This window comes from Phascolarctos cinereus, unplaced genomic scaffold (assembly GCF_003287225.1).
Source record: "Phascolarctos cinereus isolate Bilbo 61053 unplaced genomic scaffold, phaCin_HiC Scaffold_4;HRSCAF=312, whole genome shotgun sequence".
In the NCBI taxonomy this organism is placed as follows: Eukaryota; Metazoa; Chordata; class Mammalia; order Diprotodontia; family Phascolarctidae; genus Phascolarctos; species Phascolarctos cinereus.
Genome location: NW_027555847.1, coordinates 84,981,257 through 85,006,289, shown reverse-complemented (window position 1 = coordinate 85,006,289; position 25,033 = coordinate 84,981,257). Strand labels below are relative to the sequence as shown.

At 36.5% G+C, this 25,033-nt stretch overlaps 1 protein-coding gene across 1 annotated transcript in view; it reads left to right on the top strand.

The window, feature by feature from the left end:
• The window catches only part of DOCK3 (dedicator of cytokinesis 3), a 512,545-nt gene that overhangs the window by 97,256 nt on the left and 390,256 nt on the right, over positions 1-25,033 (top strand). The window contains 1 exon segment of the mRNA XM_020999119.2: positions 17,828-17,911. Within this exon segment, the coding sequence (XP_020854778.1) occupies positions 17,828-17,911 (84 nt within the window).

The window sequence follows — 25,033 nt, the reverse complement described above, 5'->3', positions numbered from 1 at the left end:
TGGTGAAAATATGGTGAATGGATGAAATATGTTGCTTCTGTCTTCTCAGGGATTTGGCATTGAATGCTCATTTAGTTAGCAACATTGAGGTGTATTTATTAGTGAACTAAATGAACATTACAATGAACATTTTTGGAGGGGCGAGGCAATGGGATTAAGTGACTTGGCCAGGGTCACACAGCTAGTAACTGTCAAGTGTCTGAGGCTGGATTTGAACTCAGATCCTCCTGACTCCTGGGCCAGTGGTCTATCCACTGCATTACCTAACTGTCCCCTCAATGAACATTTTTTTAAGTATAAGATACTCTAATGTTGATTCTTCCTTTATTCAACTGTCCTCATTTTCTGCCACACCCAGATTTATACTTTGCTCCAGCTAAGCAAACTCATTTGCTGTTTTCTTCTAATCGCAAGGGTTTGGTCACACAGATATAGTTCATCTTCTCCCATCTCTATATCACAAAAATAACTAATGGAAAGTTGATACCTAATAGAAATAAGTAGAGAGTAATAAAGGATTCAGCTGCTCTTGTTGAATTCAGGTCACCTGGCCCAGAAAAATAATATCCTCAGTAACTGAAGGAAATGGCAGATGTGATTGTTGAAACACTGCGAAGGATATTTTAAAGATATTGGAGAATAGGAGTGGCACCAATAGAACTGGAGGACAAATGTTTCTATATCGAAAAAAAGAGGAAAGAATATAGTTTGTAAACTTTGGGCCAGTGAACTTGATTTTGATTCCTAGCAAAAAATATTGGGGGGTTTTTTTTGGTCTGTTGACTTCCTGGTAAAGAAATACCCTCTACCAATGCAAGACCATTAGCTGTTCTGCAAAATATCTTTGTGTCAATGAGACTTTTCTGCATAGGTAACAGTGACTAACACAGTGACCATCTACATGGAGAGACCTGAGATCCGACTTCTTCTGATGATGATGCATGCTTTCTAGGTAGGGCCCTTTCCATGCAATGGCCTGTGTCCTGGCTGCACAATTGGTATGTCAGAGATGGCGCATGAACCCAAGTCTTCCTTATTGAGGCTGACTGTACACACTTTGTAACACCACCTCTTGGTGACATTCTAGAATGTTTTTGTAGCCTGCCTTTTGGAAGTTTTCCAAAAAGGCTTGGACACAGGGCAAGGGGGAGACAGGAGTGGGGCTACTTTCTGGCACTCAGTCCCTTCTCCAGTGTTCTAGATATTCTAATATCATTTCGGACTTTACCTGAGAGCAAACTATTCAGAAGGCCTAGGATTCTGAACATGAAAAAGAGCTTGTAAGAGAAGCCAACCCCAAAAAGGGTGACAGAGAAGAAGAGGGTGGAGTGACTCCTTTGAAAGTCTCCTGAAAAAAAATTAAGTCTCCCGAGTGGGCAGCTCTTCTCTTTCTATCTGTGGCCAACACTCATTGATTGTTCCCCCCACTTCTCATATATGAAGGCCCTTGTATACTATGGGTCTGGTTTCACACCCCTTTTTAAAATTTTTTTTAAAATTTTAAATTTATTTATTTTTAGTTTTCAACATTTACTTCCACAAGATTTTAAGTTCCAAATTCTCACCTCATCTTGCCATTCCCCCCACCCCAAGATGGCATGCATTCTGAATATCTCTTCCCCTAGTCTGCCCTCCCTTCCGTCTCTCCCCCCGCCCCTTCTCTTATCCTCTTCCCCTTCTACTTTCCTGTAGTACAGGATAGATTTCTATACCCCATTTCTTGTTCATACCCCTTTAACAAGAGGCCAAATCACATGTGTCATTGGAAGTGGCCAGGACACAGGTTATTCCATGGGAAGTGCCCTAACCAGAAAGCATGCATCATCAGAAGAAGAAGCCAGGTCTCAGGTCTCTCCATGTGGATGGTCAGTGTGTCAGTCACTGTTACCTATTATTAAAGAGATTGTTAGTGAAGGTCTATAAAAGGAAGTGATGATCACAGACAGCCAGCATGGACTGATGAAGAACAGGTCATGACAGACTAACCTTGATTCCTTATTTGACAGGTTCCTAAACTGGTAGATTAGGGAGCATTGCAAACATAGTTTATATACATGTTAGGAAAGATTTTGATAATGTAGTCCATACTATTCTTGTAGAAATGATGGAGAGATGTGTGTACAATTAGATGTAGGTGATGGTACAATTAGATGGATTCAGAACTGATTGAATTTCTGGATTCAGAGACTAGGTATTAACGTTTTCATGTTAAATTTGAAAGAGATCTTCAAACAGAGGTCTATTTTGAGTGTGTTTAATCTGTGATGCCAATGGGACATCCAGTTCAAGATTCCAAAAAGCAGTTGAGAGTGTGAGAGAGCTCAGGAGAGAGGATTGAGACTTATCTGCAAAGAGAGGATAATTGAGCCCACCTGAGCTGTTAAGATCACCAAGTTTAATAGCATGCTAGGAGATGAGAAGAGGGCCCAGGACAGACCTTGAGGGACACCCAGACTAAGCAGGTATGATATGGATGAAGATTCAGCAAAAAGACTGAGGAGCGGTCAGAAAGGTAGGAGAACCAGTGAAGAGCAGTATTACAAAAACCTAGAGAGGAGAGAGTATCTATGAAGGGAAGATAATAATGCCAAATATCGCTAAAAGCAAAGACAGATGCATATCGAGAAAAGGATTTTAGATTTGACAAATAGCAGCTCCCTGGCAAATCTGAAGGGGACAATTTAGTTGAATGAAGAGATGAAGAGATGGGAAGCCAGAGTGCTTCCATATAGAAGAGATTGATATGGGGAGAAGTGGAGATACCTTATGTAGATGGCTTTCTCAAGGATTTTAGCCAAAAAGGGGAGCAGAGATAGATATAGGACTATGCTTAGTGAAAATAGTCAAATCCAGTGAGGTTTTTGTAAGGACTGGAGAGACATAGATGTGTTTGTAGGCAATGGGGAAAGATCTAGTAGATATGGAGAGACTGAATATTAGAAGGGAGAATGATAATGGGAGCAATATGATAGGGAATATGGGAGGGGATAGGTATTTATACAATGAGGCATGAAGGATGAGATAGACCAGGAAAGATGTCTGAGTGTGGTGAGATAAGGAAGAGGAGAGAAGAGGGAATGCTTAGCTAGTAGTAGCCTTAGTTTTTCGGTGACGTGGTGGCAAAGTCCTCAGTAAAGAAGGTGAGGGCAAAGGATGCCATGGAAGGATTGCATACGAAGAGGTTTGGAGCAGCTACTATGGGAAAGTGGGAAAGTTAGGGAGAAGTAGAATGACTGCTTTACTAAAGTGAGGTCCAAGTTCAAATTAGATAACTTAGTAGGGTATGTAGATGTCTGGACTCATTTAAATGATCTGGAGGCCATATTCTCTTTTGTTGTTAATATCTTTCCTGTTGTGCTCAAAGTCTTTAACTGAATTTTCTTTCTCTGAAGTCTGTTATTTTCAATTTTTCCTCTTATATTCCCCTATCACTCACTCTCTGACTCCTTCCCTTTTGATAACGCTTTCCCCGGGTGCTGGGCCTCCAAGTTGTCTCAGCTTTCTCCAACATTGAGCATTTCATGTTTCCTTCAGCCTTGATCTCTGACCCAAGTGACTTCTGGATAAACATAGCTAACACCAGCTAGATGCCAGTCTTCTTTGCTTCAGGCTTGGTAGGTCCACACTCATGCTGATGTCCTGCCCCCATTCCCTCTCATCCTCAGTTTTCTGGCTGAGTACTGCTTTACAGCATGAGTGCTGCCACACTGAAATCCCACCTAGAGCAAGCTTCTGCCTTTTGGCTTTCAGTGGCTCAGGGAGGGGGAGCAGAGTTGAATTCTGTTGCAGACTTGTGGGTCAGCTTATGAAGCCCTGTCAGAATGTGGTGGCTGGTAGAGGAGGGAGTGTTGCGTGTGAGCCTTAAGGATTATAGACTAGCTATCTCTGCTTTTGCTTCATTGAGTTGTTACCTCATTAGTGATCTTGCTGTTTAAGATCTTACAGACAACTGAAATTGCTTTATTTCTTTTACATGATTCTTATTTTGATAGGGTTTGAAAAGTTATAAGGATTGGAGAAAGTATCTAGTCCTCATTATTGTTGATCACATGACCCAGAAGTCCCTGAAGCTAACTTTCTAATGGAGGAGGGAAAGATAATACAGGAGGAGGAGCTGGTGAGTGGAGTAGGGAGATACTTTTGTGGGAGCAGGGAAGGGCTACTGGAGTTGGAGAAATCAGGGAGAGTGGATGGAGACAGAAATAAAGTGAGCATGGACTGAAGAACATGAATTTCTTAGAGATTGTGCACCTAACCTAGGATCATAATGAGCTGGAGGAAGTAATGGAATTGCAAATTCCATTACATTGGGCAAGAAATGTTTAGGGCGAGTTAGTTGGAATCTAGAGACTCAAGGCTGAGGGGAAAAGCTAGGGTTAAATTAAACAGTAGATTAAGTTAAGAATTAATGAATAAGTATCTAGTAGTAATTAGCTGTTCATATTTCTTTAAATATTAAATTTTACACATCTTTTTAAAAAGTTACTGTATTAATATTGGTTAATGTTTATGTTTAGCTGTTTTAATGAGTTCTTTTTGCATTTTAAATGCATAATTGAATGGGAAAATACAGACTTTTCACCCTTGTCTCTTTTCTTCAATGAAACCTATGAGTAGCCTGACTGTTTGGAGACAATGAGGCTAAGATCAAAGCACTATCGTCTTGGTAGCAGTGCATCATAAGTTCAGGGAAAGCACCCAGGAGGAAAGAAACTGTTTTTTGCATTTTGGTCTTATGTTCCAAAGTTTACAAAATGAAATAACAATCAAAAACAATGTTGTTGTTCAGTTGTTTTTCAGTTGTGTCTGACTCTTCATGACTTCATTTGGGCCTTTCTTTGCAAAGATAGTAGCGGTTTATCATTTCCTTCTCCAGCTCATTTTACAGATGAAGAAACTGAGGCAGAGTTAAGTAACCTGCCCGGGATAACATTAGTAAGTATCTGAGGTCAGATCTGAACTCAGGAAGATGAGTCTTCCTGACTCCAGGTCCAGTACTGTATCCACTACCCCACTAGCTGTGCCCCACCCCAACAAAACCTCCAAAACAGTGTGGCAACATTGATTTATAATTGTTTTTACTCTAGTCCCCTGAACTAGTTGTCATTTACTTCCTTTCATAAATAAATTATGGATAATACTTTAATACTTAATATCTTATATTCTTGAAGGTTACATAATATTTTATGTTTTTAAGCTGAATTGTAGTGACAATTCTTAACCACCTGGACCAGTTGATCCACCCGGACTGAAGCAATGATGGTAAAGGGCAGAGTTGCTATGTAGCTGGCACTTTATTCACAAAATCATTACAAAGCATCTGGCAAACACAGTAGGAAACAGAGCCAAACTATTGATTAATAGGTTGTATGTTGCATGATACCCTGTAAACAAATTATAGGTCTGAAAATAGATCTGTGATTACAGGGAGGAAGCATTGTTCTCTTCGTTCCCTACCCTCCCACCAAATGTCATTTGCTTTACTTTCTTTCTGTCTTCCTCCCTGTAGTCCAACTTTTGGAAACTTGTTTGAGAAGAAAAACAAAGACACTCGTCAGATTTGCTGGTTGAGACTGAATTTGTGTGAAATGCTTAAGTATAATTTTTTAAAAATCTGAATCTGCATCCACATTAAGATTCAGGCCACATGATATAAACTCTCTTCAGTCTCTTCTCTTACTCCTCTCCTTCCTCCCAAAATATCCAAGTCTTCCTTAGCCTTAAAAAAAAAATCACATCTCAAAATGCGAAGTGACTCCTAAGGTCATCTAGACCAACCAATTCCTCTATCCAGAAATGCTCTCTTCAACTTCTCCAACAAGTGGTTACTCTGTCTCCTCTGGAAGACCTTCACCAATAGATAACTTCACCATCTCCCAAGGCAGCCTATTCTCTTTTTGGCCAGATTTAATTTTTAGGAAATTTTTCTTTTTGATGAGTTGAATCTTCCCCTCTGCAACACCACCTCCCTTTCATTCTTCTGCCTCTGAGACCAAACAGAATAAGTTTAATCCTTCTTCCAAACAATAGTCAAAGTGGACAGTGATCATCCTCTCTACTCCCTTAGATCTTTAAGCTAAATATTCCTAATTCATCAACTAATAGTTGTACGGCACAGTTTGCATTTCCTCATTCTGCTTTGCCTCAGACTGTACCTGCTTCAGCTTCTTTCCTAAAATGTGGTATCTGGAACTGAACACAGTACTTCAGATGTGTTAAGGTGAGGTTAGAGGCCAGTGCAGCCATGCATAGCCTCTCTCTTTTTTCTGGACACTGCAGCCTAAGACTACATTAGTTCCTATAGCTGAAATGTTACACTCTTGATTTATTCTGAGCTCTTTGTATAATCGAGGTCTTTTCCACAGAATGTTTTTTTTAATATTTTTATTTAAATTTTTGAGTTACAAATTCTATCTCTACTTCCCTCCCTTCTTCCCTCACCTCCCCTCTCCCTGAGATGGTAAGCAATTAGATATAGGTTATACATGTGCAATTATGTAAAACATTTCCATATTAGTCATTTTGGACAAGAAGACTCGAATAAAAAAAATGAAAGAAAATGAAAAATAGCCTGCTTCAGTCTGTATTCAAATAATATCAGTTCTTTTCCTGGAGGCAGAGAGTACGCTTCATCATTTGTCCTTTGAAATTGTCTTGGATCATTGTATTGCAGAGAATAGTTAAGTCATTCCCAGTTCTTCATTGAACAATATTGCTGTTACTGTGTACAATAATCTCCTGATCCTGTTCACTTCACAAAGTATCAGTTCCTGTAAATCTTTCCAGGTTTTTCTGAAATCATCCTGCTTGTCATTTCTTATAGCATACTAATATTCCATTACAATCATATCACACAGCTTGTTTAGCCATTCCCCAATTGATGGACATCCCCTCAATTTCCAATTCTCAGCCACCACAAAAAGAGCAGCTATAAATATTTTTCTACAAGTAGGTACTTTTCTTTTTTTATCTCTTTGGGATACAGACATAGCAGTGGTATTTCTGGATGAAAGGGTATGCACAGTTTTATAGCTGTTTGAGCATAGTTCCATATTGCTCTCCAGAATGGTTGGATCAGTTCACAACTCCACCAACAATGCATTAGTGTCCTAGTTTTTCCATATCCCCTCCAACATCTGAAATTTTCCTTTTTTTGTCGTATTACCCAATCTTTAGCCCACATAATGTTTTGTGAACTGCAGCCATAGAATCTAGTGGCAGAAAGAATTTCAGTGATTGTGTTAGCCAGCTCCCTCATTTTACAAAGGAGAAAAATGAGATCCAGAGAGATAATTTGTCTGATGTTATACAGCTTGTAAAGAGGTAGAGCCAAGATTCAAACCCAGGGCTTGACTCCAAATCCAGTTCTTTTTCTACTTACTGCAAGAGCTTGGAACATGTACTTCACCTACACAGAAAAGAAACCTCATGTCTTACATGTCTTATCCCTGCTAGTATCCTCTAAGCTCTTTTAGGGTAAGGGGTACGTCCTGTTTATCTTCTCATCTATGCACAGGAAGTTCTATAGATACTGGTGGAATGAAATGATCTTGGGCTGTTGAGAGACTACCCATTGCTCTTGGTTTGTGCTTTGTTAATTTTTTTTACTATATTCTAGCTAGAGCTGGTAACTGATTCTTTAAGGATCCTTTAGAATGTTAGAAGATAATATTATATGCTGAGGTCAGTCTTAGACATCTTGGCACCCAAGTCCTAATTAGTATGAACTCTGATGTAATCTATCAGTCAACATTGCATTTTTAAATCAACTATTGTTTTCTAGGCATTGTACTAGGCATTGGGAACACAGTGCCAAAAGTGGAAACGGTCGTTATCCAACAGTCAAGGCAAACTAATTATCAGGAAAAGACACTAGTACCTAAAAAGATCCAAAAAAGCCTCATGTAGAAGGTAATGCTTGAACTCGGCTTTGAAGGAAACTAGAAACTGTGTGAGATGGAAGTGAGGAAGGAGTACATTCCAAGGATGGAGGTAAAAGTATGGGAGATGGAGTGTTGTGTATGAAGAACAGCAGGAAAGCTAATGCTCTTGCAATGGTAGTGTACATGGAGGGGAATCGCGTACTGGAAGGCTGGAGGGGTAGCTTAGGACAAGACTGAGAAAGGCTTTAGACGTCAAATAGAGGAGTTTATGTTGATTTTGGAAGTAATAGGGAGTCATCAGAGTTTAGTAGGGGAATGACATGGTCAAATTTCTATGTTAGTAAAATCAGTTTGCTAGCTGTGTGAAGGAAGGATTGGGAACAGGAGAGTCCTGAGACTGGGAAATCAATTAGTGAGCTGTTTCAGTAGTTCAAGTAAGCGGTGATGAGGCCTTGAACTAGGGTAACAGTTGTGTGAATAGAAAGGCAGATGTGAGATAGTAGATCTTGGTTACTAAAAGGAGAGCGTATTTGGGGTGGGAAAGGGATATCCATTCTCTTTTCCTTTTGGCCAAACAATTGGAAGTTTAAAGGTATGTGGAGATCATGAGCCATCCTTCTTGTTCAAAGACAGTGAATACTTCTATTCTTTCCCTCACCTCTAGTGTGGGGGCAGCTATAAAATGTGCCTACAGATGCAGAGATGGGCCATATGCCTCTATTCAGTTACCCCAAGAGATTAAGGCTCAGTAAAAGTAGATAATCTGCTATTATCTTTTTTATTCATTATTTTATTTATTTCATTAAATATTTCCCAATTACATGTAAAAAAATTAACAATACCTTTTAAAAATTTGAGTTCCAAGTTCTCTCCCTCCGTTACCCCCTCCTTCCTCCTTGAGAAGGCAAGCAATTTTCTTTCAGCTATACATGTGAGTTCATGCAAAACATTTCCATAGTAGCTAAGTTACAAAATAAAACACAAACAAAATAATACAATAATAATGAAGAAAGTTTATAAAAGTATGCTTCAATCTGCATATAGAATTCATCAGTTCTGTCTCTGGAGGTGGTTAGCAATTTTCATCATGGGTCATTTGGAATTGTCTTGGATCATTGCCTTGATAAGAGTAGCTAATTCTTTCACAGTTGATCATCCTTACCATATTGTTGTTACTGTATACAATGTTCTCCTGGTTCTGCTCACTTCACTTTGCCTGAGTTCATATAAGTCTTTCCAGGTTTTTCTGAAGCCATCCAAGAGGAGAAGCTTTGAAAGGAAGAAAGGGGGAGCAGAAAAATTTTGGGGTTGTGGGAAAAGAGACTGGAATGGAAATGATGGGCACATTAGTAGTGGAAAGTATGGGTGGAGTGATTACTACCTCTAAGAGTTTGTAATAAAAATGGAGAACAAATCAAGGCATAGTCTTATATACACTGGAGATTTTTTTTTATAGTGAGGCAATTGGGGTTAAGTGACTTGCCCAGAGTCACACAGCTAGGAAGTATTATGTGTCTGAGGCCAGATTTGAACTCAGGTCCTCCTGACTCAAGGTCCAGTGTTCTATTCACTGCGCCACCTAGCTGCCCCTACACTGGAGATTTTTGAGAAAGCAGATTTTGCTTCTGGAAAATCTCAGAATAGGAGATAACTGATCAGACTTCACTCTAGATTAAATGACTCAGGGCACACTGAAAGTTGGCCAGTTCCCAACTTGAGCTTCTTCTGTGATCCCTGAAGAATACAGCACTCAGTACCCAGAGAAAACAGCAGCAGGACCCCAGAGAATACAAATCGGGAGCAAACAAGTGCTAGACACCCTCTCCAAAAGTGAGCTTAGCCTGCCATAATACAAAGCCCCAATTTAGCAAGTAAGGCTAAAAGAATAAGTAAACCAAAAATACTTCTATGAGACAAAAAGCTATTGAGGTGCCATGCATGAATGCTCAAGACATAAACCTAGAAGAAAAGAATAACTCCAAAATATCTACAAGTAAGCCTCAAAGGAAAACACAGCTTGGCCACAAGGTCAGACAGAATTCCTAGAAGAACTGAAGCAAGAGTTAGAAATGATTTAAGAGTTTTTAATGATAGCATAAGTGAAGTGAAGATGTTAGGGGGAAATATTGGAAAAGAAATGAGTTTTCCATAAAAAACTTAGAGGAGAACTAGCTTAGTAAAGAAGGACAAAATCCAACCCAAGTAACAGCCTATCTGAACATCAGAATGAACCAGAAGTAAATGTCTCCATGAAACAACAAGAAATATTAAAACAAAGTCAGAAGACTGAGGAAAAATAAGAAAATATAAGCTGTCTCATTTGAAAAGCATTTGACCTTACAAACTGATAAAGGAGAGATAATTTAAGAATCACTGGGCTACCTGAATGCCCTGACAAAAAAAGAGAGCCTGGATATCATATTCAGGAAATAGTAATAGAAAACCACCCAAATTTACCATCACCAGAGGGCAAAGTGAAAATAGATAGAATCCACTGATAATTTCCCAAAAGAAACCCTCCAAATGAAAACTCCCAGGACTTCATAGCCAAAATCTGGAGCTTCCAGCTCAAATAAAAAATATTAGAAGCAGCTAAAAAGGAAGAGTTCAAAGAGTGAGGAGTCACAATTGTACAGGATTTGGAAGCTACCACTGTAATAAAGGAGGAAATCATGGAACATAATATTCCAAAAGGCAGAACATACGTGCTAACAATCAAGAATAACATATCCAGAAAAACACTATAATCTTGTAGGGGGAAAGTGAAATTGCCATGAAATAGAAGACTTTTAAGTATTCCTATGGAAAAGACCAGTAGTAAGTAGAAACTGTGAATAAAAGCACAGAGGTCAAGAGAAATTTGAAAATGTAAATCCAAGTGAACAGTCAGGAAGGAATTATACAAAGGTAAAGATTTTATATTCTAATAGGAGAATATAAGTGTCATCTCAGAACCCTAATGCCATCAAGAGTCATAGAGGAAGTCAAATAAGATAAGGGGCCTGGAAGTGGTTTTATTTTTCATGATCTTAAAAGAAGAAAGGAAAGGAAAGGAAAAAGAAACACACTAGGAAATAAAGGCAAAGAAAAGGTGGGAGAAATTATTATTTTATAAAATTGGTGCTCAAGTAGAAGATTATACAAACAAGGAGGAAAGGATGGAGGAACAAGCATCGCTTGAACATCACTTTCAGCTGGTTGAGGGAGGGTGGAACACACACACACATACACACACACACACACTCACATACACACACATGCAAGTGCATGCAAATAGTTTAGTGTAGAAGTACATTCAACTCCATAAGGAAACAAGAAGGCTCAGAGAGAGTGGTAGAAGAATAAGAGGGAAGGTAGATTCAGAAAAAGGTTAATACTAAGGAAAACAAACTCTAGCCTTGGATGTTAGATTGTGAAGAAGGTTTTAAAAAGATATAAAGAAAGATAAGAACCTATGATTGAGGTCTGGGTAAAGGAAAGAGAAGAGTGACGGGAGAAGAAGCAAATTGTATTAAGCAGAGAGCACTAATGATAAGCACAATCCTCTTATCAGCTTCTTTGTAAGAAGAAGGTAAAGCAAGGATGGGGAAAAATTGTAAAAGATTAGGATGGAAGGAAATGTGCAATTAATGACATAAAAATAAAAAAGTTTTGCACAAACAAAATCAATACAGCTGAAATAAAGAAAATGGTTAACTGGTGAACCTTTATACTGTGACCTATGAATGTCATGGAACATCACTGTGTCTTAAGAAATTATGAAATGGCCAGTTTCAGAGAAACCTGGAAGGACATGCGTGAACTAATGCAGAGTGAAGTTAATAGAATCAGGAGAATTATTTATACAACATCAACATTGTAAACACAAATAACTTTGAAAGATTTAAGAATTCTGATCAATGCTATATCCAAACACAATTCTAGGGGATAGATGATGATGATGATGATGATGCATGCTGCCTGTCTCCTGCAAGAGAGCCATTAGAATAAATATGCTGAATGATATTGGATATGGTCAGTATGGGAATTTGTTTTCCTTGACTAATTACATTTATTTTAAAAATAAATTTAATGTCTATATATTACAAACATTTCTCCCTACATTCTTTCTTTTTCCCCTTTCAAAAAGCCATCCCATATAGCAAATAGAGTTTTTTTAAGGCAAAAAAATTAGAAAAAGAATAGGGAAAAACCATTGTGACTCATCAGTACATTAAAAATATTCCCAGGAAAGCAGTGCAGGTGGGAGGAAGATTGGGGTGGGTCTGGGGGCTTTCCTGGAGGGGCTGAGATCACAACTATGCTAGAAATTCTGGGCTGTCCAGAGCAATAACTCTGGTATCATAGCAACCATCTTATTTGCTTACTGATTCTCTCCCTCCTTCCTTCCCTACCCATTGAGAAGGCAAGAAATAAGATACCCATTATATATGTGAAGTCATGCAAAACATATTTATTTACACATTAGTTATGTTACAGGGTAAAAAAGAAACAGGAAAAATATGTTTCAGTTTGCACTCAGAGTCTGTCAGTTCTTTGGAATTTTCATGGATTGTTGTATAGACCAGAGATGCTGTTTTTCACAGTTAATTATTGCTATAATATTGTTACTGTGTACCTTGTTCTTCTGGTTCTATTCACTTCACTTAGCATCAGTTCATATAAATCTTCCCAGGTTTTTCCAAAACCATGCCCTTCATCATTTATTTCAGCAGAAATACTATTTCATCAAAATCTTATACCGTAATTTGTTCAACCATTCCTCAGTTGATGGACATTGTAATAATAGACATTGCCTCAGTTTCCAATTCTTTGCCACCACAAGAAGATCTACTAAAAACATTTTTGTAGATATGAGTAATTTTAAAAATTTCTTTGGGGTATAGACTTAGTAGCAGTATTGCTGGGTCAAAGAGTATGCTTGGTTTTGTAACCCTTTGGACATAATTCCAAATTGCTTTCCAGAAAGGTCAGAACAGTTTACATCTCTATACCTATTTTTCCACATCCCCTCTAGCATTTGTTATTTTTCCCTTTCACTCTGATAGGTGTGAAGTAATATCTCTGAGTTGTTTTAATTTGCATTTCTGTAATTATTAGTAATTTAAAGAATTTTTTCTTATGACTACTGATAGCTTTGATTTCTTCTTCGGCAAACTGCCTGTTCATATCCTTTGACCATTTTTAAATTGGAGAATGGCTCTTAGTTTTATAAATTTGGCTCAGTTCTCTATATATTTGAAAAATTATTCCTTTATCAGAGGAACTTGGCAACATGTTCTCCAATTTCCTACTTTCCTTCTAATTTTGGCTGTGTTAGTTTTATTTGTGCAACACTTTTCAATTTCATGTAATCAAACTAACCTATTTTACCTACTGTAATCATTTCTATCTTTTGTTTTATCATGAACTCTTCCCTTAAGTATAGATCTGACAGATAATTTGTTCCATGCTCCCCTAGTTTACCTATGATATCATCCTTTATGTCTTAATCGTGTACTCATTTTAAGATTATTTTGGCATACAGTGTGAATGTTGGTCTATACCTAGTTTCTACCAGACTACTTTCCAGTTTTCTCAGCAGTTATTGTTAAATAGTGAGTTCTTGCCACAATAGCTTGGATCTTTGGGTTTATTGAAAACTAGGTTACTGTGCTCATTTTCTTCTATATATTTTGTACCTAATCTATTCCATTGATCAGCCACTCTATTTCTTATACAGTATCAAATTGTTTTGATGATTACTATTTTGTATTATAGTTTGAGATCTGTTACTGTTAGGCCCTCTTCCTTTATATTTTTTTTCATTGATTCTCTTGATGTTCTTTACCTTTTGTTCCTCCAGATGAATTTTGTTATTATTTTCTTTCTCTTCTATAAAGTAACTCTTTGGTAATTTAATTGGTATGGAACTGAATAAGTAAATTAATTTAGGTAGTTTTGTCATTTTTATTATATTGACTTGCCCTACCCAGGATAATTGATAGTTCTCCAGTTGTTTAAATCTGTATTTATTTGTGTGAAGAATGTTTTGTTACTGTGTTCATATAGATCCTGTGTGTCTTGGAAGGTAGACTTCCAAGTATTTTATGCTGTTTGTAGTTATTTTAATTACAATTTCTCTTTCTAGCTCTTCCTGCTGTGTTTTATTAGTAATAAATAAAAATGCTAAAGATTTGTGTCAATTTATTTTATATCCTGCGACTTTGCTAAAGTTGTTCATCGTTTTGACTACTTTTTTTAAATTTGATTTTCCAGGGTTCTTTAAGTATATCATCATATCATCTGTAAAACATCATAGGTTTGTTTCCTTATGCTTATTCCTTCTATTTTTTCTTGTCTTTTTGCTATAGCTAGCATTTCTAGTGTAATATTGAATAATAATGGTGATAATGCATAATTACTTTGCCTCTAATCTTACTGGATAGGCTTCTATTTTATCCCTGTAACAGTTAATTCTTGCTCTTGGTTTTAGATAGATACTACTTATCATTTTAAGAAAAATTCGATTTATTCTGTGCTTTCTAGTGTTTTATTTTTGGATCTAGTGTTTTTAATAGGCATGAGTGTTGTATTTTGACAAAAGCTGAAATGTTCTGCATCTATTGGTATAATCATATAATTTTTGAGTTTTTTGTTGTTGATATGTTCAATCGTTCCTATTGTTTCCCTAATATTGAACCAGCCCTACATTCCTGATATAAATCCAACCCAGTAATAATATATGATCTTTGTGATATATTACTGTAATCTCCCTTCCAGTATTTTATTTAAAATTTTTGCATCAATATTCAATAGGAAAATTGGTCTATAGTTGTCTTTCACTGCTTTTGCTCTTCATGGTTTAGGTATTAAAAAATATTTCTGTCAGAAAGGGATTTAGTAGAATCCCTTCTTTGCTTATTTTTTCAAACAATTTATATAGTATTGGAATTAATTATTCTCTAATTGTTTGGTAGAATTTGCTTGTAAATCCATCGGGTCCTTTTTTGGAAGCTCATTTATGACTTGCTCAATTTCTTTTTCTAGGATAGGATTATACAAATGTTCTGGGGCAGCTAGGTGGCACAGTGGATAGAGCACTGGCCCTGGATTTAGGAGGACCTGAGTTCAAATCCAGCCTCAGACACATAACACTAGCTGTGTGACCCTGGGCAAGTCACTTAACCCCATTGCCTAGCTCTTAAAAAATGTCGTAATGCTTTTTCTGTTAATTTGAACAATTTATATTTTGTAAATATTCATTCATTTTGTTTTATTGTCAGTTTTATTGGCATGAAGTTGGGCAAAATAACTTATAGCAATTGCTTTAATTTCATCTTTGCTGGTTGTACATTCACCCTTTTCATTTTTGATGCTGATAATCTGGTTTTACTTTTTTATTTTTTTTAATCAAATTAACAAATGGTTAATTTTTTTTCATAAAGCCATCTCCTAGTTTTATTAGTTTAATGGGTTTTTTACTTTTAATTTTATTCATCTTTTTAATTTTTTTTCTTTTTCCCTTTAATTTTATTCATCTTTGATTTTTAGGATTTCAGTTTTGTTGATTAATTGGGTATTTTAATTTGTTGTTTCTTTAGTTGCACATCCAGTTTGTTGATCTGTTCTTTCTTTTACTAATGTAAACATTTAAAGGCATAAAATTTCCCTTAAGTACTGCTTTGCCTATATCCCACAAATTTGGTATGTTGTCTCATTGTCATTATCTTTAATGAAATTATTGATTGTTTCTATGATTTGTTCTTTGATCTACTCATTATTTAGAATTAGATTATTTAGTTTCTACTTAATTTTTAATCTGTGCACTTTATTGAATGTAAACTTTATTTCATTATTGATGGTCAGAGAAAGATGTATTTAATATTCCTACTTTACTGTGTTTCTTTTTGAGGTTTTTATGCCCTAGCATGTTAAGGTACCATATACAGTTGAGAAAAAGGTGTATTCCTTTCTATTCTTACTTAATATTTTCCAGAGGTGTATCATATCAAACTTTTCTAAAATTCTGTCCTTCTCCTTAACTTTTTTTCTTTTTAAAAATTTGTAATCTGTTTATTTTTAACATTCATTTTTTCCCAAAATTTTAAGTTCCAAATTCTTTCCTTCCCTTTAGCCCCATTGAGAAGGCAAGTTATCAATTATACATGAAATCATGCAAAACATTTTCATATTAACCATATTGCAAAAAAGCAAGAAAAATAAAGAAAGTGAAAAAATTATACTTTAATTTGCACTCAGAATTCATTAATTCTCTCTGGAGTTCATATTTTCTTCTACTTTTTTTAGTCTTTTGACTTTTTAATTGTTTGTTGATGTCTCATGGAGTTATTAGCTTCCACTTGACTAATTCTTTTTTTTGAGAAGTTATTTTCTTCAGTATTTTTGTACCTCTTTTGTCATTTGGCCAATTCTGATTTTTAAGGAGTTATTTTCTTCAGAATTTTTGGTGCCTTTTTTTTTTTGGTGCCAAGCTGTGAGTTCTTTTTTCACGATTTTCTTGCACAGCTCTCATTTCTTTTCCTACTTGGCACTTCTGGCCAGCGCCTACCCCCATGTCCACAACCTTGGAGTTCATCATTTCCTCTGGCTTGGAAAAATGACTCACAGTGACTTTTTGTTGGCTTTTCCTTTCAGAATTCAATTTGGCATTTTCTGTGGTCATTTTGTAGGAGAGGTTTTGGAGGAAGTTTGGCAGTTGTGAGTGTATGGATATGTTATGGAGGTAGAAATAACAAGACTTGTCAAATGATTGGATATGGACGATGAGGGAGAGGGAAGAGTGTAGCATAACTCTCAGTTTATGAATGTGGATGACTGGAATGATGGTGGTTCTTACCACAGAAACAAGGTGGTTGGGAGATGGGGAAAGAAACACTAAATTGTCTTGGACATACTGAGTTTGAAATGCTTATGAGAAATCCACGAGGAGATGGCAGTGAGGTGTAGTAGCTAGGGGACTGTATTTGGAGTCCTGAACTCAATCCCTCCTTGGATACTTGCAGCTCTGTGATAAAGGGTGTCACTTAATCTCTCTGTGCCTCAGTTAACCTCATCTATAAAAAGAGGGGCTTGGCCTTGGTTTTTAAGGTTCCTGCCAGTTCTGTGTCTGTGCTCTGAGAAGTGTTTGAGAGCTGAAGATAGCAATTAGGGCTGAGCGTATATAGATTTTATGTCATTTGGAAATATTACTTGTTCATATGAGAACTGATGAGATAGCTAAGAAATCGCACATCGATAAGAGAAGCAGCTCAGAACAGTCCTGGCAAACACTCGTGTTAAGAGAGAAGAGCACTTAATGCTGCTATCTTTTGGGGGGAAAAAGGTATTTTTAACTAGATTGAAATGTAAAAATTAAATATGTGGGCTAGACCTTACTGAAAAAGAAAGTGACTCTTTGGTTATGTCAGGTACTATTAGAAATATTCAGGTATATATGTAGCACCCAGTAACAACACTTTTTAGTGTGACAGTAGGGTATGGTGGAAAGAGAACTGGACTTTAAAGTTGGGAAACATGAATTCAGTTCTCAGAATGTAACCTTAGTTTGTGCCCTTGGAAAAGGAACACTGCAAAATGAGACAAAATCAAAGATGAGATTCTCACACATCTAGTTTCCTGATTTGTAAAAAGGGGATCTTAAGAACCATTCTTGTTTTCTCCTAGGATGGGATAATGTATACAAAGTGAATTGTCAAGTGTAGAGCTTTATAAAAATGTAAAGTGGTGATGCTTTGATTTTTGTTATCATAATTTAATGATACTTTCATCTTTAATGTACCTTATCCAGAGAATACCTTAATTGATCAATATCTTACTTATGAGAAGGTGAGATTTTTCCAGAGAGAATATTTTAAAGAGCATTTAGTATTTAATTTCAGTATCAAGATTTCTGTTTCCATTTTAAAAAATCCTAACTTCTATATTTATTCTTGCCTTTCTAGTGATATGCAGCTTTCGTGGATCCGTACCCCAAGGCTTAGTCCTGGAAATAGGAGAAACTGTTCAGATTCTGGAAAAATGTGAAGGTTAGTATGGTGGAATGAGAAGAAAGTGTGTGAACAGGATTTATTTTCAGTCATCATGAAGTTAAATTTTTTGTAGACTATCTCCACTAAAGTCCTCTGACACTTTCTGGTGGCATAAAGGCTTTTTCAGATTCCATGCCATCATATTCTTTCTGTTCGTTCTAATCTGAACAAGCTTCACCCATTCAGGCAGGACCCAGTGACAGACTTTACACCTGTTTTCTGAGCACTAGCCTCACTAAGTTCAGAGAGGTTGGTCACCATTTTGGTGTCAGTATGGTGACATTTTCAGCTATAGAAACTCTTAAAAACCACTACTGAGTCAGAAAGGAGTTGTAATCTGTGTCTGTAGAGGGAGTACCACATCAATGAAAGGCCAGGTCATTTAACTATTGAAAAAGACTAACAGATTTTGAGCAATCATTTTGAAACCTTGAAACATCAGATGATCAAAATACTTAGACAAATTCCATCCTAACCCACTTTCAGGGGGGAAAAAAAGCTCAAGCACTATTGATACTAATCTGGTGTTAAAGAAGGTTATGGGTCAGGGTTTTTAAGTTAACCAACCTGTTTTTTATATTCTATCCAAATGTAGTTTTTTTATTACTCTTAATTAAGTTCAACTAAACATCTATTATTTCAGATATATTTGGCTAATAGTACATTTGCATGACACCTGGAAAACTAATTGGGAGTGTTTAAACAACCGTAGGGACTTTATGCTTTCTAGCAAATTCATTTGTAAGTCTTTGTTTGGCCAACATGCCTGTCGTAAAGGCTAACCTATATACAATTTGAAATGGATTGGTCTGATGACATTGTTTCTTCAAACATGACAATGTGTAGGCAGTTTTACATGGAGAATTAAAAGACCAATATGTCTATGTAGCATGTAGTTATATGATTATGTGTGTTACATTTGCTTTATCATTTGTCAGGGATGTTTTAGGTAGGATTATTATTGAAGGCTAAGAGTTGGACTTCCTGTCCTTTTACGGTCCCTTTGTATTCAGTTTTTCTATGATTTCTTGTTGAAAGGTGAAAATGGAATCCAAGTGTAACGCAGTTTTAGTTGTGATTGAAGTTCAGGTATCTGAAATCTCTGAAGTACAGTTATATTTTTATGCAACAAACTTTCAATGATCCATTTTGGGAAGAAGTGGAGAAGAAAATCTATGTCTTTGTCTAAAAGTATTTATGTTTTGAATCTTTTATGAATTGAATAATATATTTGCAATAGATTTCACTTTCAAATTAATTATCTTTAAATCATTATTTTAATTTTCATTTGTTAAATACTCCTAAATCATGGTGAGGGAAGTACCCCAGAAAGAGTTACTGTGTGGCACAGGCAAGCCAGGTTGACTTTTAAAATGTACTGTAGGATTACCCAGGAAGTAGATAATCCATATTTAGGTAATTGAAAATTGAATATAACTACAAATAAGATTATTTTCTCAGAGATACAAGCTGTCGCTAAGTACAAATCTCTATTGCATGAGTGACAAGGTCTGAAATTTTATGTTGCTTCTCATCTCAAGGTTCCTTGGTTATTTCTTGGAAAGGGACCTAAACAGAATGTTGTAAAGTCCATACCTTTTAAAAAATGCAACTGTTAATATAAAAGTATTTTATTGCTTACTGTTTCTAAATTATTCTTTAAGTGTTTGTTAATTTCTACAAGGATTGTAAATAGAAGGAATTCCATTTCAGGCATTGAAAATGCAACATGCTACATTTAAGTTATCTTCCCAGAAAAATTCATGGCAGGATTTGAATTAGAGTTTAAAACATGTTGCCAGTACTTGCAGGTTCTGGAAATCATAGATGCATAGATCTGAAAGAGATTTTGAGAAATCATTCATTTTTTCTCTTCCTTATTTCTGCTAGTATAGTTACATGGAAACCATCATGGGAAAAAAGTTTCCTGAAATCTAATCCACAATCCTCCTAATGGAATTTGAATTCATTTCCTGTTGTCCAGAGCATGGTGGGAATGAATTGTTGCCTCTTGGAGGCCTATTACTAAGTTCCCTCAGTCTTCTTCATTCTAAAAAAATTCACTTAATTCAGCCCTTATTCAAGTGCTGTTTCTTAAGCCTATAATAATTTTTCCAGTTTCCCTTTCAGCCATCTCTAAACCTTCTCTAGCTAAATGATAATTCTCTACTAATTCAAAGCAATGTTCTGTTTAAATGTATAGTATTGTTCCTTTATACAGTGGACATCTTAGATTTTTACAAAAAAAAAGTATGTCTCACTTAAAATAAGGACTCTCCTCTAAATTTTTAAATGTAGGATTTGAATTACATTATAAAATTAAAATACATATAATTAAAATCAAGCTCTATATTTCCTGTTTTCAGACTCACCAATTTAAATTTAGTGTCCCATGAATTTGGTAAATCACTAATGCTATCATTCATATACCAAAATCCATCCTGCTGTTGACATATCATTAACTAATAGGTTAAGTATATTTTAATCATATTATTGTAGTGCTAATGGGATCATTGAAATCATCTAGTTTAAACCCCTCATTTTACAGCTGAAGAAGTTGTGGCCTGTGAAGGTTATGTTAGCAAATCTAGTCAAGGTTGAACTAGAATTCAAATCTCCTAGTACTCTGTTTAATATTGTAATGGCATTTCAGAACATTCTTGATGTTTCCCAGATAATGAGATTAACAGTAAAAAGTTTCAAAGTTTGAATTCTAATAACTAGAACATCCTGCCTAGGATGCTTAATGACTAATATGCCACATGTAAGAAAAGTCTCTGCTCTAGATCACATTCCAAACCCAAGGCCATTGGCTGAACTAAATTCAAGAAACTCAGATCATAATCTTAGATATTATGTCAAGGATCCCCATAGCATCTAGTTCCTTACAATATGACAGTAGTCTACAAAGGATAAAAGACTTAATTTCTAATCTTTGATCAATGCAACTCACATACACAGACATAGAACACTGTAGCCCACCTTAGATAACCATATGACCAAATGTTCTTATAGCTTATTTGGGGGAGAAAACCAAAAAAGAAAAAAAAGAAAAAGGAAAAACTCATTCCCAGGAATTGTTTTTTATTTCTTGTTTTCAAATATCCTATACATCTCAGATTTTGGAGAAGGGGGGAAAAACCTTTCTATTGAACTCAACCCTGATAGTCCAGAAAAAAAAAAAGGAAACCAACCATTTTCTGAAATTATTCATTCCATTTCTCAATTCTGAATGTTTTCACTGGCTGTCTGCCATACCTGGAATGCTCTCCCTTCTTACCCGTGCCTCCTAATTTACTTGGCTTCCTTCAAGTTTTTTCAAAATTCCCACCTTCTGCAAGAATCCTTTCCCAGTCTTCCTTAATCTTAGTGCCTTCTCTTTAGGACTATCCCCGATTTATACTCTGTCTGTGTGTGTGTACATACAGAATGAGACAGAGCAAGCTTGCTTGTACATAGCTGTTTGTATGTTGTTTCCCCCATCAGACTGTGAGCTCCTTTGTATCACCAACACTTAATACAGTGCCTGCCACATAGAAGGCACTTATAATACCATTACATATATATATATATATATATATATATATATATATATGCTAGCTGACTGACAGACTAAATAAAGTCATAGATATTTCATTCTGAACTCCTGAATTATATGAATTCTTATTTGAAGGTCTTTATCAGAGCTCTGTAATGGGGAATTCTCACTGATGATAAGGTTGGGGGGTGGGAAAGGATCAAATAGGCATTGTGGGTAGAGAACTGACCTAGAAGCCAGGAGACCTGGGTTCAGGTCCCACCTATGAAACACATTTGTTCTGTGACAAAGAAAAGCTTCTTGCAGATGGTTGAATGACTTGCTGAGGAAGCCTTTCCTTGTCCCTCTCAACTCTAGAGCCTTTCCTCTGTTGATTATTTTCAGTTTATCCTTTATATGGTGTGTTTGTACTGTTGTTGTTGTTCAGTCATTTTAGTCATGTCCAGCTCTCCATGACTCCGTTTTGGGGTTTTCTTGGCAAAGACACTGCAATGATTTGCCATTTCCTTCCTGTGCTTGTCTTAGCTATTTTCATATTGTTTCTGGCAGTAGATTGGGAGCTTCTCAAGGGTGGGGGCTTTTACCCTTCTTAGTATGCCCAGATGTACCTAAAACAGCATAGAGTATTAATATTTTTTCTTTGACACACCCCTCTTTCCAGTTTCCATATTTCTTTTGAAAATACCATCATACTTCCATTGACCTAAGTTCACAGCCTTGAGCCATGTTCAACTCTTTATTCTTCCTCAACTCACCTATCTAATTAGCTACCCAATATTTGTCATTTTACATCCCTAGAATTTTTGTATCAATCACATGTTCTGCACTTTTATCACAACCATCCCAGTTCAGGCTCTCGTCATATCTTATGTGACATGTTCAGACCTGTGCTTTAGGAAGATCATTTTGGCAACTGTAGAGGATGGGCTAACATGGAGAGAGACTGGAGTTAGGGGGACCAATAAGAGGGCTATAGCAATAGTCCAGATGTGAAGTTATAAGGGCCAGCAACAGGGTGTAAAGATTGTTCTCCAGCTTTCTGCTTTCCTTCTAATCTTAGCTGCATTGGTTTTGTTTGTTCAAAAGCTTTGTAATTTAATATAACCCAAACTATTTTATAGTTTGTAATGCTCTCTATCTCTGGTTTGGCTGTGAATTCTTCCCCTCCCCATAGATCTGACAGGTAGACTATTCCTTGCTCTTCTAATTTGTTTTTGGTGTCACCCTTTATGTCTAAATCATGCATCCATTTAGACCTTATCTTGGTATCTGGTGTGAGATGTTGGTCTATACCTAGTTTGTATCCTATTGTCTTCCAGGTTTCCCAGCAGTTTTTGTCAAATAGTGAGTTCTTATCCCAAAAGCTAGGGTCTTTTGCCCCCAGAGATCATGCAGAAAGCTGTTGCTGTTAGCCAAGGCCAGTCAACTGTTGGAAATTGTGTTCCAGGTCATGGTGGCTGTCTAAGTTTACCAGCAGCAACATCTTTGCATAATTCCCCATCCCCATTTGCTTATAAAAGAATGTCTTGGGAAAGAATTCTGGAAAGATAGAGTAGGTCAGAAAATTCTAAGCTCTCAAGATTTTCCCCCACGAAAGAAATAAAATAGCACCTCAGGGTGAACATAGAGTGGTAAAAATAAATAAGAGTAGGAGCAGAACAGTGGTCCTTCTAGGTCAATTGGAGAAGGGAAGATCTGAAGAAAAATCCCAGGACAAGGACTGGTGCCTATGAAGAGTAAACACCTTCAGGCTAGGACCACTTAACTAACAAGCATCAAGCCCGGGACTGGGAGGCTGCCTCTCCTGCGGACACAGAAACTTTTACCCCAGGGGACAGTGAGGGGAGTTCAAGGGAACCTCTTCTGAAAAAGAACAGCAGATCCAGATGTGCTGCAGAGATGTCGCTGGTGGTGAGAAGGAACCAGCGCAAGCCTGTGAGTGCAAAAGCAGCAGGGCAGGGACACCACTGGCTGTGGGCACTTACAGGAGGCTGGAGGTCTTGGTTTCAGTACAAGGACAGAATGGAGAACTGAAGGAGGACCTGAAGCGAAAGAGACCATTCCCCATACCCCAAGACTAGAGATGATTAAAAATACTAAACTACTACCAAAAAAAACTGCACAGGCAAAGGAGAAAGAATCCAAACATAAAGAGTTACTATGGGAATAGAGAAGACTGTGGTTCATCTTCATAAGAGGATACTGAAGCAAAGAAACCCTCTTCTACTCCAAAGAGTAGTGCCAAATGGTCGCCTGCTGCAAAAGAATTCACAGAAGACGTTTTAAAAATCTTTAAAAATCAAATGAGAGAGATTGAGGAAAAACCAAAAAAAAATTTTAATTAAAAAAAAAACAATCCAAGAAAAACAAGAAGATTATGAAAAGAAAGCAACCAATTAGAAAAAGAGATTCAGAATCTTAAGGAAGAAAATGACTCCTTGAAAATCAGAATTGGTCAGGGGGAAGCCAGTGAAGTTATAAGAGATCAAGAAATAATAAAACAAAGTATAAAGAATGGAAAAATAGAAGATAATGTGAAACATCTCTTAAGAAAAATAAATGATCTGGAGAACAGATCAAGAAGAAAAAACATAAGAATAATCAGACTACTTGAAAGCTACAATCTAAAAAAGAATCGTGATACAATAAAACAAAAAATAATTAAAGAAAATTGTGCTGAAAAATTAGAACAAGAGGGGAAAGTAGAAATAGAAAAAATTCACCAATCACCACCTGAAAGAGATCCTATGAGGAAAACTCACCAGAATATTAGAGTAAAATTCTGAAACCCCCAGCTCAAAAATAAAATATTATGAGCAACAAGAAAAAGAAAATTTACATATGGTGGCTCTACAATTAGACTCACAGGGCACCTAGCAGTGGCGATACTAAAAGACCACAGGTCTTGGAACACCGTCTATAGAAGAGCAAAAGAACTGGGGTTCTGGCTGAAAATATTATACCCAGCAAAGCTAAGCATAATTCTGAATGGAAAAAAAGACATTTAATGACTTGTCAGACTTTCAGGACTTTGTTTAAAAAAAAAACAACAACCCTGAACTTAATAGAAGATTTGACATACAAGAGTAAAGAGAAACATAAGGTACATACCAAAGACAAATTACAAAAGACCCAATAAGGACAGACTGTTTCCCTTTCATGTATATAAAATGTAAAACATATGTCTAAGATTATGATTAGTAATTGTAGCTCACAAGAAAGGTTGAGGTAGACCTAAATATGATATGTATGACTTAAAAAAGCAAAACCATTCAGGAACAGCTAGAAAGAGCAATTGTCTTATAAAAAATGAGGTGTGAGAGGAAGAACCCATGCAGAGGAATTAGATGGGGGAGGAGGGCTGTTAGTTCTGGAAACCTACTTTCATTGGGAATGGGTTCAAGAGGCAACAATACATGTATGTCTAGAAGAGTGTAAAAGTCTTCTAAATGTAGAAAGAAATAAAATGCTAAGGGGATAGGGAGTGGGGAGAGGATAAAGAAGGGGTATTTAGAAGGGAGGGTGAGGGAGTAGGTCAAAGGGGCACATAAAAGGGTGTTTAGATTCATGGCAATAAGAGG